This window comes from Capricornis sumatraensis, chromosome 2 (genome assembly GCF_032405125.1).
Source record: "Capricornis sumatraensis isolate serow.1 chromosome 2, serow.2, whole genome shotgun sequence".
Taxonomy (NCBI): Eukaryota; Metazoa; Chordata; class Mammalia; order Artiodactyla; family Bovidae; genus Capricornis; species Capricornis sumatraensis.
This window is the reverse complement of record NC_091070.1, coordinates 75,264,628-75,277,843: the sequence shown is the minus strand read 5'-3', so window position 1 is coordinate 75,277,843 and position 13,216 is coordinate 75,264,628. Positions and strand designations below refer to the sequence as shown.

Below are 13,216 nucleotides of genomic sequence, written 5' to 3'. Positions count from 1 at the left end.
ATATTCTGGTCATCTCAGTTTACTTCTTTTCATATGATACAATGTTAGCTTCAAAGGACTGTGCTTCAAACCAAAACAGCTATAATAACTTCAGAGACAACATGGATTAAATGGTTTTAATGATGTAGTGGAAATTAAGTAATAGAAAAATGACAGAGGCAAGAGGAGAGAGACCGGCATAGCAAAAATCGCGGGTTTTTTCCTTGTAAGTGTGGCCTCTGAGACTTCTCTAAGAATTGAAGCTGCTTGTGGATAATCCCAAATGGATAATGAAAATCACCCAGGCAAGAAGGCAATACAAGATTCTGGACACCTTAGCTCTTCCTATTAATTGTCGTATTTGCAATGGAGATTTATTGTTTTGCTTAGCCTCCTATTTGACCCACAAGTGTATACAATAAAGTGTTGACTTACTGCATCTGCACCTCTTAGCTATCCTTCATCAGTAAGGATGATTGAGAGAAGAAGCTCTTTGTTAAAATTTTGGATAAAACATTTTCTCTTAGAAACAACTCTAGAGCATTTTAAACTAATGTTGAGAAGAACCTTTTAGGATCAGGGTCTACTTTTCTTGCTCTTGATAAAAATGAATGTTTTTCTTTGTAGGTACTTCATGAACCAAGAAAATAATTCTAGGGTGGCTGAGTTTGTGTTGCTGGGGCTCTCCAGTTCCTGGGAGCTCCAGTATTTCTTCTTCATGTTGTTTAATTTCTTGTATATCATCATTGTGCTGGGCAACCTCCTCATTGTACTCACAGTGATCTCTGAACCTGCCCTGCATACACCTATGTATATAATGCTCAGTAATCTTTCCATACTTGATGTCTTTCTGGCCACTTATGCAACCCCCAAGATGATTCATGATTTCCTTCATGAACCCAAGACCATCTCCTTCGAGGGCTGCATGGCCCAGATATTCTTACTCCATGTCTTTGCTGGTGGTGAGATGGTTCTCCTTGTAGCTATGGCATATGACAGATATGTAGCCATATGCAAACCTCTTCATTATGCAACCATCATGAACGTGTGTAAATGTACAGGTCTGGTAGTAGGCTCTTGGGTGATGGGGGTCATGCACTCCTTGAGCCAATTAGCTTTCACTGTAAACCTGCCCTTCTGTGGTCCAAATGTTGTGAACAGTTATTACTGTGACCTTACTTTGGTCATCAAACTTGCCTGTACGGATACATATGTCCCTGAAGTGTTGATGCTTTTGGATAGTGGTCTCATGGGGGTGGCCTCATTCTTGCTCTTGCTGGTCTCCTACACAGTCATCCTGGTCACTGTGCAACGTTGTTCCTCAGTGGACATGGCCAAGGCCCGCAGCACTCTGACTGCCCACATCATTGTGGTTATGCTCTTTTTTGGGCCCTGTATCTTCATCTATGCCTGGCCTTTCAGCAACTTCCCAGTGGATAAAGTCCTTTCTGTGTTCTCTACAGTTTTCACACCTATATTGAACCCCATAATCTACACATTAAGAAACAAAGAGGTGAAATTGGCAATGCATAAACTGAAGACCCGCTATGTATATTCTAGGCTGCCTTCTCAACTCTCTCACCTAAGACTAGATGTGTTGAGTTGAGTAGATAGAAATACACTTGAGGAAACATGGATTGTCTCTTTTTCTGGTGACCATCATCGTTTTTAAAAATACTTTATTTGCTTAAAGGATAAAGATAATGCTTGTTCTTTGTTAAATATCTATTGTAAAGAAGCTTACATATAATTATGCATTCTCTAACCACAATTATTTTTGATATAGTTTTATAGTTAATTTGCTTATATTTGCTACCTAATGTCAGTGACAAGATATTTCACAAACTATTGTATAATTTAAATTGTATGACTATGTTACCTGCACAAACACAGACATGTAAATCAGTGGAACAGAACAGAGAGCCTAGAAATAAACACACGCAATTATGGTCAATTATTGTTTAGTCGCTAAGCCATGTGCAACTCTTTGTGACCCCACTGGCTGCAGCATGCCAGACTTTCCTGTCCTTCGCTTTCTCCTGGAGTTTGCTCAAATTCATGTCCATTGAGTCAGTGATGTTATCTGATCTCTTATCCTCTGCTGCCCTCTTCTCCTTTTGCCTTCAGTCTTTCCCAGTACCAGAGTCTTTTTCAATGAGCTGGCTCTTCTCGTCAGCTGGCCAAAGTAGTGGAGCTTCAGTTTCAGCATCAGTCCTTCCAATGAATATTCAGGGTTGATTTCCTTTAGGATTGACTGGTTCAATCTCCTTGCATTCCAAGGGACTCTCAAGAGTCTTCTCCAGTACGACAGTTTGAAAGTAGTCACTCTTCTGTGCTCAGCAATTCTGTGCTCACAACTGCACATGAGCATTGGGAAAAACATATCTTTGCCTATACAGATCTTTGTTGGCAAAGTGATTTCTTTGCTTTTTAATATGCTGCCTAGGTTTGTCAGAGCTTTCCTTCCAAGGAGCAAAGATCTTTTGATTTCATAGCTGTATTCACTGTCTGCAGTGGTTTATGGTCAACTAATCTACAACAAAGGAAGCAAGAATATACCATAAAGAAAAGACAGTCTCATCTATTCAAGGCACAGCCATTTACTTTTCGGTATTTTGTTAGCAGATGAAGAATTATTCAAATAAATAGTGTTTTAATTTCGGGAACATTTTTGTCTGCTTCCTTCTTCTCATTTTATAGTAATTAATCTGTTCTCCTGCAATAAATATTTCCCTCTTCAAGTATTAATTAGTAATTCTAATGATAATATAGTCTCCTTTTAAGTAGTCTTTTCCCAGTTATTTTTAAGGGATATTTGATCAATACATACATTTTATGTATCAGAATATGTGATAGAAAACACCATTATAACAGCTAGTAGAATACTCACCATGCGAGAGGTATTGCTAAAACACACTTCATTTTGTTAAAAAATAAAGGCAGTCTCTTCAATGAGTGGTGCTGGAAAAACTGGACAGCTATATGTGAAAGAATAAAATTAGAACATTCTAACATTACATGCAAAAATAAACTCAAAATATATTAAAGACCTAAATATAAGACTAGATCCATAAAACTCCTAAAAGAAAACATAAGCAGAACACACTTTGACATAAATCATAGTAATATTTTTGGATCTATCTCATAAAGCAAAGGAAAAAAATAAACAAATGGGACCTAATTAAATTTAAAAGCTTTTTCACACCAAAGGAACTCATCAACAAAGCAAAACCACCGCTTACTGAATGGGATAAAATATTTGCGAATGTGACTGATAAGGGGTTAACAGCCAAAATATATAAGAAGCATCATACAATTCAGCATCAAATAAAGCAATGACCTGATTTAAAAATGGGCAGAAGAACTGAATAGGCATTTTTCCAAAGGGGAAATGCAGAAGACCAGTAGGTATATAAATAACAAGTGGTGAGGATCTGGAGAAAAGGGAACACTTGTACACTGTTGATGTGAACGTACATTGGTGTAGTCACTGTGGGAAACAGTATGGAGGTTTCTCAAGCAGTCCATCCTAAAGGAGATCAGTCCTGGGTGTTCATTGGAAGGACTGATGTTGAAGCTGAAACTCCAATACTTTGCCCACCTCATGCGAAGAGCTGACTCATTGGAAAAGACTCTGATGCTGGGAGAGATTGGTGGCAGGAGAAGAAAGGGACGACAGAGAATGAGATGGCTGGATGGCATCACCGACTCGATGGACATGAGTCTGAGTGAACTCCAGGAGTTGGTGATGGACAGGGAGGCCTGGCGTGCTGCGATTCATGGGGTCACAAAGAGTCAGACACAACTGAGCGACTGAACTGAACTGAACGGCATGTGGTGTCTGAATGTTGGTTTAAAGTGCAGCAAACTGAAAAGACAGTTCTTTTGGAGATTATTAAACATTACGATCCAGACGCACATGCTTCCAATCTTAGCCTTCAGTATATTCTAATATAGCAGCCAAAGTAATCATGATAAAATTTGTCACTTTGCCCAAAACACTCCAAAGTGTTCATCCATTTCCTGCACATTGAAACTAAAGTTGTTATGACGACCTCTAAGTCCCAATACCTCTATCCCTTGTTACCTTTCTGATCTTAACTCCAATATTTCTCATGCTTATTAACCCTGCTTCAATCAGCCTTGTCTTGTTACCATTTTTAGAAAATTCCAAGCGTCTATACCAGGGTCTTTGCATTTGATATCCCCTCTTTGTGGAAGAAATTTTCTTCCTTTTGAAATCTGTATGCTTATCTCTTCACTTCCTTCAGGTTTCTTCTTTAAGTAATCTTTTCAGTGAAGTCTTCTGTGACAGCTTTATCTATAAGTACAATGTTTTCAACAATATTTATCATGCTTCACTGTTTTATATTTTGCTCCATAGCACTTACTACCATATAATGCATTATATCATGTACTTATTTCTTTACAATAAATTTGTTTGTTTCTCCCAACTACCCAGTAAAAGCTTAATTGAGGACAACAGTTTTGTTTCATTCACTGCTACAGCCATTAAGCTTGGAAAATTGCCTGTTATTTGATAGGCATGCAAAAATGTTATTGAATAAATTGGTCTTAATGCTATTGAAAGCAAAAAAAAAAAAAAACAAAACAAAACTACTCTGCATAAACATAGTGGGAGTAAAAAGCTACTCATCCCACAAGTGATATTTAATCCTCATTTCTTTCTCCAAACCATAGAAAGGTTCTAAGCAAAAATCCTTCCCCTTCCCTCCCACCTTTATGCAATGCTATATAAACAACCAAAAATGAATACCTAAGTCTACCAAATATTCCTACTGCAGGAAGTAGTACCCTTTTTCTGATACTTCTGCTGACTGAGCAAATCTGTAGAAAAGTTTAAGCTTTCAGTCAGGAAGCACAGTTTTTAGATTCAAATTTTTTCCACAGTTAACTTTCTAGAATCCCATGTACATGATGTAGAAGATCCCTTCATCATGTACAGAAGAAGGAAACCTAGCTAAATGAATTTTTTCTCATCCACAAAAAAACAAGCACTGAAACACTTTTTTATTTATTATGAAATTGTGGGGTCTTACTATGAAAAAGATGAATGTAAAGCTAACATGATTATAGTGGATTGGAGGAGATAAGATTTGGAGCCTTCAGTCCCCTTTAAGAGCACATGGGGGTACCTGCACAGCTTTATCCAGGGTTCCATGAATCAATGTTTGAAATTCCCTGGGCTATAAAGTCTTTCTGGCTCTCCCAGGATTTTTAAATTCTGACTTGTCTTCTCATTCTGATTTCCCTCCCTCTCTCTTGGCCCTTGCTTGCAATTAACTGAATAAGTCTGAATATCCTATTCCTGAAATGTTTAATCCCTTTGACCTTTGTACATGCCCATCTTGACTTCAGCAGGCATATAAGGAATTTCTGAGGTATAACTTCCAGTTGCAACTACTCTCCTCTAGCCTTTATCCCCTCTCGTCACTTCCACAACCATCAGATGCATACTCCTAAATCATATTCTCCTATACTGAAATTGTGAATAGCATTTTATTTCCCAACAAATCAATTACAGAATCCTCAGTTGGTTCAGTTTAGTTCAGTAGCTCAGTCGTGTCTGACTCTTTGTGACGCCATGAACTGCAGCACACTAGGCCTCCCTGTCCATCACCAACTCCCGGAGTTTACTCAAACTCATATCCATTGAGTCAGTGAGGCCATCCAACCATCTCATCATCTGTCGCTCCCTTCTCCTCCTGCCCTCAATCTTTCCTAGCATCAGGGAACTCTTTTCAAATGAGTCAGCTCTCCACATCAGGTGGCCAAAGTATTGGAGTTTCAGCTTTAACATCAGTCCTTCCAATGACTATTCAGGACTGACTTCATTTAGGGTGGACTGGTTGCATCCTAAGGGATGAAGTCCCTGCAATCCAAGGGACTCTCAAGAGTCTTCTCCAACACCACAGTTCAAAAGCATCAATTCTTTGGTGCTCAGCTTTCTTTATAGTCCAACTCTCACATCCATACATTACTACTTGAAAAACCATAGCCTTGACTAGACAGACCTTTGTTGGAAAAGTAATGTCTCTGCTTTTTAATATGCTGTCTAGGTTGGTCATAACTTTTCTTCCAAGGAGTAAGTGTTTTTTATTTCATATCTGCAATCACAATGTGCACTGATTTCAGAGCCTAAAAAGTCATAAAGTCTGCCACTGTTTCCACTGTTTTTCCATCTATTTGCCATGAAGTGATGGGATTGGATGCTATGATCTTTGTTTTCTGAATGTTGAGTTTTAAGCCAACTTTTTCACTCTCCTCTTTCACCCACATAAAGAGGCTCTTTAGTTCTTCTTTGATTTTTTCCATAAGGCTGGTGTCATCTGTATATCTGAGGTTATTGATATTTCTCCCAGCAACCCTGATTCCAGCTTGTGCTTCCTCCAGCCCAGCGTTTTTCATGATGTACTCTGCATATAAGTTAAATAAGCACTGTGATGATATACAGCCTTGATGTACTCCTTTTCCTATGTGGAACCAGTCTGTTGTTCCATGTCCAGTTCTAACTGTTGCTTCCTAACTTGCATATAGGTTTCTCAAGAGACAGGTCAGGTGGTCTGATATTCCCATCTCTTTCAGAATTTTCCACAGTTTCTTGTGATCCACACAGTCAAAGGCTTGGCATAGTCAATAAAGCAGAAATAGATGTTTTTCTGGAACTCTCTTGCTTTTTCCATGATCCTGTGGATGTTGGCAATTTGATCTCTGGTTCCTCTGCCTTTTCTAAAACCAGCTTGAACATCTGGAAATTCACAGTTCACGTATTGCTGAAGCCTGGCTCGGAGAATTTTAAGCATTACTTTACCAGCATGTGAGATGAGTGCAATTGTGTGGTAGTTTGAGCATGCTTTGGGGTTGTCTTTCTTTGGGATTAGAATGAAAACTGACTTTCCCAGTCCTGTGGCCACTGCTGAGTTTTCCAAATTTGCTGGCATGTTGAGTGCAGCACTTTCACAGTATCATCTTTTAGGATATGAAATAGCTCAACAAAACTAAGCCATACCATGTAGGGCCACCCAAGATGGATGGGTCATGGTGGAGAATTCTGACAAAACATGGTCCACTGGAGAAGGAAAAGGCAAACTGCTTCAGTAGTCTTGCCTTGAGAACCCCATGAACAGTATGAAAAGGCAAAAAGATAGGACACTGAAAGATGAACTCCCCAGGTCAGTAGGTGCCCAATATGCTACTGGAGATCAGTGGAGAAATAACTCCAGAAAGAATGAAGAGACGGAGCCAAAGCAAATACAACACCCAGTTGTGGATGTGACGGGTGATAGAAGCAAGGTCTGATACTGTAAAGAGCAATATTGCATAGGAACCTGGAATGTCAGGTCCATGAATCAAGGCAAATTGGAAGTGGTCAAACAAGAGATGGCAAGAGTGAACATTGACATTCTAGGAATCAGCGAACTAAAATGGACTGGAATGGGTGAATTTAACTCAGATGACCATTATATCTACTACTGCGGGCAGGAATCCCATAGAAGAAATGCAGTAGCCATCATGGTCAACAGAAGAGTCTGAAATGCAGTACTTGGATGCAATCTCAAAAATGACAGAATGATCTCTGTTCATTTCCAAGGCAAACCATTCAATATCACAGTAATCAAAGTTTATGCTCCGACCAGTAACACTGAAGAAGCTGAAGTTGAACGGTTCTATGAAGACCTACAAGACCTTTTAGAACTAATACCCCCAATAGATGTCCTTTTCATTATAGGGAACTGGAATGCAAAAGTAGGTCCTCCCTTAGGTAATAAAAAATGTATCTTAGACTATCTTCTGATCAGTGGAAGCTCTGGTATTTTTATCTTTCTCTGGAAAGTCCTTATAGTGAGGTTTGCTTATTTTAAGGAGTTAGAGTGAGGAATAAGATATTTCCTATTACAAGAAACATGCAAAAGAGATTAGCTTATTTATAAGGTTCCTTAGTCTGGTATTAGACTAACTAGATGGAACAGAAATTTCATGGAGTTATCTCAGAGATATACTGAAAAATCTCACTCCTTACCTTCCCTCACCCTTTTAGTGATATTTAGAGGGTATTTGTAAAAAAGATATGCATTAATATGTGTCTTCATAAATACCTGTTAAAAAGATGAAGAGCCCATTAGAAAATGGGCAAAAGACATGGAAAAGCAATTGTGGAGTGAAAAAAGTACAAATGGACAATTCAGGGATTAGTGGTTAACTCCACTAATAATCATTAAATACATTCATATATCAGTGAGATGCGTTTTCTTTTCTGTGGGGAGCTGTGTTGTGTGGCTTGTAGCGTCTTAGTTTCCTGACCAGGGACTGAGCCCAGGACCATAGCACTGAAAGCATGGAGTCCTAACCACTGGACTGCCAGAGAATTCCCAAGATGCATTTTTCATGTCGCAAATTAGCAAAATTAAAAAAACCAAACTATAATGCACTGTCTTGTCAAGAGAATGGGAAGTGAAGAATAGGCATTCTGATATATCATTTTAGTGGGATAAATTTTGGTATAGTTAATTTAAAAACTCCGAGTGCATAATTATATCTTAAACAAATAATGTATGTAGTCATAAAATTATGTTGCAGAAACCAGTACTCGAGAAACCAAACACCACATTTGGAGAGTTGGAGAACTCAGGTTTATTACTATGGTGGGCCCAGAGGAGTTAACACGCTAAGCTCTGAGCCCTGAACAAAGGAGTTACAGAGTCTTTATACGTGGCCAGGCATGATTAAGTGGGTTTGCCGGTTTGCAGGAGCTGGGCGACTGCACAGGACAGGACAAAGGTGAGTGAGATAAGCTCCAGTTCCTAGTATTGCGAGTCCCCACTTTCTGAGACCTACGTGGGGATCCAGACTTTGCAAGGAGGAAGCTGAGTTACAGAGGCAGAGGAGCAGGAAGTTATGTGAAATTTTAACGTTTTCTCTTCAGTTACAGCTAAATAAAAGCAAGGTTATTATACATTAGTAATATAGAAAATTCAAAATGTCCATATAATAAAATACAGCAAATATATTTAAAAAGTGGTATAAAATTACTATATTGACCTGGGAGATATTTATTATATAATGTTAAGTGGTAGGTTTAAAATAATATGTACTGTGTACCCAATGGTATACCTTTTATATATATAGTTATCTCTGTGTTCTCATTATAGATAACTTTTATTCTTATTCCTTACTTGATTTTTCTAAATTAAAAAATAGAATCTTGTTAATTAAAAAGTGGTTTACTGTTTTTTCTGATTAGAAAGATAATATATACTTATTGCAGAGCAACAACAACAACAACAAAAAACTTCAGCAAACATAGAAATGTGTAAGGAATAAATTTATTGCATTCTTTCACTCAGAGATAACCACCGTTAACACTTTAGGGTAGACCTTTATAAGCTTTTCTGTGTATATAACACTAATAAGAGTTTTGTATACAGATGATTTTAGTACATGGGTCTCAGACGGCTCTAAAAATTTTCCTTAATTTCAGATTAAAAAACAAAGGTTTGGACAGTTAAGAGTACTATCTTATCTGACTGCAGGTTTTACTAGGTATGATGACCTTGAATTCTTAAGTTGGAGCAGTCAAAAGGGGAAAGAGCCACTGAGTTGGTGGACAAAGGAAAGTAGAGACAGAGGAACTAAGTGTAGTGATAGTCGCTCAGTTGTGTGTGACTCTTTGTGACTACAGAGACAGTAGCCCACCAGGCTCCTCTGTCCGTGGAGTTCTCCAAAGATAGACTTTACTATTTTGATTATTTTGCCTAAGGTGAAAAATGGTCTGTGTAAAGAGGTGCCACTAAAGTGCATGGAATAACCATTCTTTTAAGTGGGATGATATCAAATATCACACTTTGATATTTAAGTACTGCATTAATTAACACATGCAAATATTTTATCATAGATGGAACAAAGGCATTGTACCTAACAACTACCGAATATCTTTTATGGGCCAAGTATTGTTATAAGTTTAACAGAAGTGGACCTTATGAGGCCTTCCCCAACAGGCCTTCCCCCACAGCCTCTGCTTTAGCTACTCTCTGAAGTACCTAGATAATAGTATTTGATGCACATTTCCCGAGTTGTTTTATCCAGTGGAAGATGTTAAGTACTTGATGACCAGGAACACATAGCCCCAGGCCTCCTGGAGCCTAAGGACTGATACTGTTAACCCCTATAACACTGCCCTGTTACCTTGCCATCAGCCAATCAGAGGATTGTGCATGAGATGGATGATCACAAACCTCGTGGGCCTTCTCCCTTATCTGGCTTTTAAAAATGCCTACATTTTTGGGCTTGAGTCACCCGTCTCCTTTCATGGCCCTTCTATAAAGCTTTGTCTGCTACAAACTCTGATATTTTGGTTTGTTCGACCTCTCTGTGTGTCAGGTGCATGAACTTGGGCTAACACTAAGTGTTTTATCTATTAATATTATATTATAGATATTCCCTACAATCTAAACTAGGGCATATCAGTGAAACATTTGCAAGCAGAAATGTCATAAAGTGAAGCAGTAATTACCTGAAGACATAACTTGCTAATGGATGCACAAATGACCTGAGATAAAACACAGATGCTCACAGATACAGTTCACAGGTATGGTGGCCAGATGCTAAGAACCTAAGTGTAGTCCTAGGAAGAAGCTTGGCAGTGCCACTTCTTGCTATTCATGGATCCTGAAGCCTCTATAACAAGTCACTGTAAAACAAACGCCAAACACTATTTTTGCTTTTCTCCTTTTTTTATTAAAGCAAAAGTCTTTTTCAAATTTAAGTTACCAAAACAGGCAATAATATAAGTCTTTTTCTATAAAGCAAACTTTCAATAAGCAAGGGACACTTGTAATTCTTTTAATCTTTACAAAAATCCTATGAGCCATATATTATCATTTTCTCCAGTTTACAGTTGCAAGCCCAGAGAGTTTAATTAATATACCCAAGTTCATATTGCTAGAAATTACAAGACAATTCTTTGAAAGCTGTCAGTATGAGTCTAGAGTTTCTTTCCTGTTTCAGCAATTGTGATGATTGGTAAACTATTCTTAGAATAAAACTATCATGCTCTGATGCAGAGACAAAAGCCAAGTTATCCAGTCATTAAAAAATAAATGATTGTATACAACACGTATTTCATGTGCTAATAAGGAAGTAAGTATGTTGAGAGGGATTTGACACCAAGCTTGGCCTTGCTCATTTTCTCTCCCAATCCTATGATGCATTTCTATTTCACTTTACAGGAGCATTTCCGATCCAGTTTCAGCAATTTGAAACCATGGACCAAGAAAATAACTCAGGAGTGACTGAATTTGTACTGCACAGTCTTTCAGGTTCTCGAGAGATACAGCTTTTCTGTTTTGCATTTTTTACACTTTTCTATTTATCTGTTGTGCTGGGGAACCTCCTCATAGCGCTCACAGTCTTCTCTGAACCTTCCCTACACACACCCATGCACTTTCTACTCAGTAACCTCTCCTTCACTGATGTGTGTCTGTCCACTTTGCTACCCCAAAATGATTGTTGATTCTTCGTGGAGCACAAGGCCGTCTCCTCTGAAGGCTGCATGGCCCAGATATTCTTTCTGCACACCTTGGCTGGTGGTGAGATGGTGCTTCTTGTGGCCATGGCATATGTTAGATACGTGGCCAAATGTCGCCTGCTGCATTATGCCACCATCATGAACGTGCGCAAGTGCATAAGCCTCGTGGTGGGCTCCTGGCTCACTGGGGTTCTGCACTCAGTAAGTCAGTTGGTCTTCACAGTACACCTCCCATTCTGTGGCCTCAACAGAGTGGACAGTTTTTTCTGCTACCTTCCCCTGGTGATCAAACTTGCCTGCACAGACACCTTCACTCTTGAGGTCCTGATGCTTTCAGGCAGCGGTCTAATGGCCATGTGCTCCTTTGTGCTCTTGCTGGTCTCCTACACGGTCATCCTGGTCACTGTGCAGCGGCATTCCTCAGCGGGCATGGCCAAGGCAAGGGCCACCCTGACTGCCCACATAGCCGTAGTAACCCTCTTCTTTGGGCTCTGCATCTTCATTTATGCCTGGCCTTTTAGCAGTCTTCCGGTGGAAAAGTTTATCTCAATATTTTATATAGTTTTTACTCGTCTTTTAAACCCCTTGATCTATACTTGAGAAATAAGGTGGTAATATCAGCAATGCAAAAACTAAGGCACCAACAGGTGCATTCCTAATGGTCTTCCAGTTCTCCTTTGTGGCAAACAGTGGCCCATAATAATAGCCAGGTTAGTGTACCTTCTTCTGTGAATTACTGTTATGTCTCAAATACCATAGAACACATTTCTTCCTTTTCATATCTTTTGCTGATAGAACAGCAAACTCGCCATCTTAGATAACAGAAGAATAAGACACCCTGTCTTTTGCTTGTGAAATAATTTTTTAAATTTCATGGCAAAATTATTTATGGTGTTGGGAAAGGGTGCATTTTTCCTTTTACCCCTTGTGAGGTCTTGTGGATAAACTAGTAATAAAATTGACACAAAGCAGATTAACAGGAGAAAAAGAAACACATTTTAATTCATCCACATGAAGCTCTCACAGAAATGAAACCTAATAAGAGGCCAAAGCAGGCAGATTTTATATGCTTTAGACAAAAAACAAACAAACACAAAAAACAATAAATTTGTGAGGAATTGACAGGACAAAGAAACTTATGATTTGGGTGCCCAATTAGTGAAGAATCTAAGCAAAGTTTGCACTTGGGACAGTAAATTAAAGAAGTAACAGGTTTTTTTCTATAGGCTTCTTGGCCCAGCTCCATCTTTGGTGATAAGGGTGTCCTTCTACCTCCAGATACGGAGGGTGCAACCGCTCATATAAGAGATTTCCTACTTTCAGCAGACAGAAACGTGGGTCAGTCAGAATGTCCTTCTTGCACTGGTCATTTCTTAAGTAACTTTAAGAATCAATATAGTAACTTGAATAATCAGTATGCCATTGAGGCATATTTCGAGGCAACTTACTATGGAGATCAACAATAATATTAAAAGTCCTCTTTTTCTAAGTCTTTTTTTTCTTGTAGATTATTGGTGGAAATGTAAATTGGTGCAGTAAAAAACAGTGTTAAAAAAACTAAAAATAGAACTGCCATATGATTTAACAATTCCACATCTAAGTGTATACACATACACACACACATCTGGAAAAAATGAAAGCACTAATTCAAAAAGATATACACACCTTGATATTCATAGTAGCCCTGTTTAA

At 38.6% G+C, this 13,216-nt stretch overlaps 1 protein-coding gene and 1 pseudogene across 1 annotated transcript; both read left to right on the top strand.

The window, feature by feature from the left end:
• The first annotated feature begins 613 nt into the window (after positions 1-613).
• LOC138096726 (olfactory receptor 4K15-like) lies at positions 614-1,585 on the top strand. The gene has a single exon (XM_068993011.1). The coding sequence runs from the start codon at positions 614-616 to the stop codon at positions 1,583-1,585; it is 972 nt and encodes a 323-aa protein (XP_068849112.1).
• Positions 1,586-11,260: 9,675 nt separating this feature from the next.
• Positions 11,261-12,124, top strand: LOC138096716 (olfactory receptor 4K15-like; annotated as a pseudogene).
• The last annotated feature ends 1,092 nt before the right edge of the window (positions 12,125-13,216 follow it).

What these genes read in the sequence shown, in the direction of transcription:
- LOC138096726 (XM_068993011.1), top strand. Translation starts at nt 614, where the DNA reads ATGAACCAAGAAAATAATTCTAGGGTGGCTGAGTTTGTGTTGCTGGGG.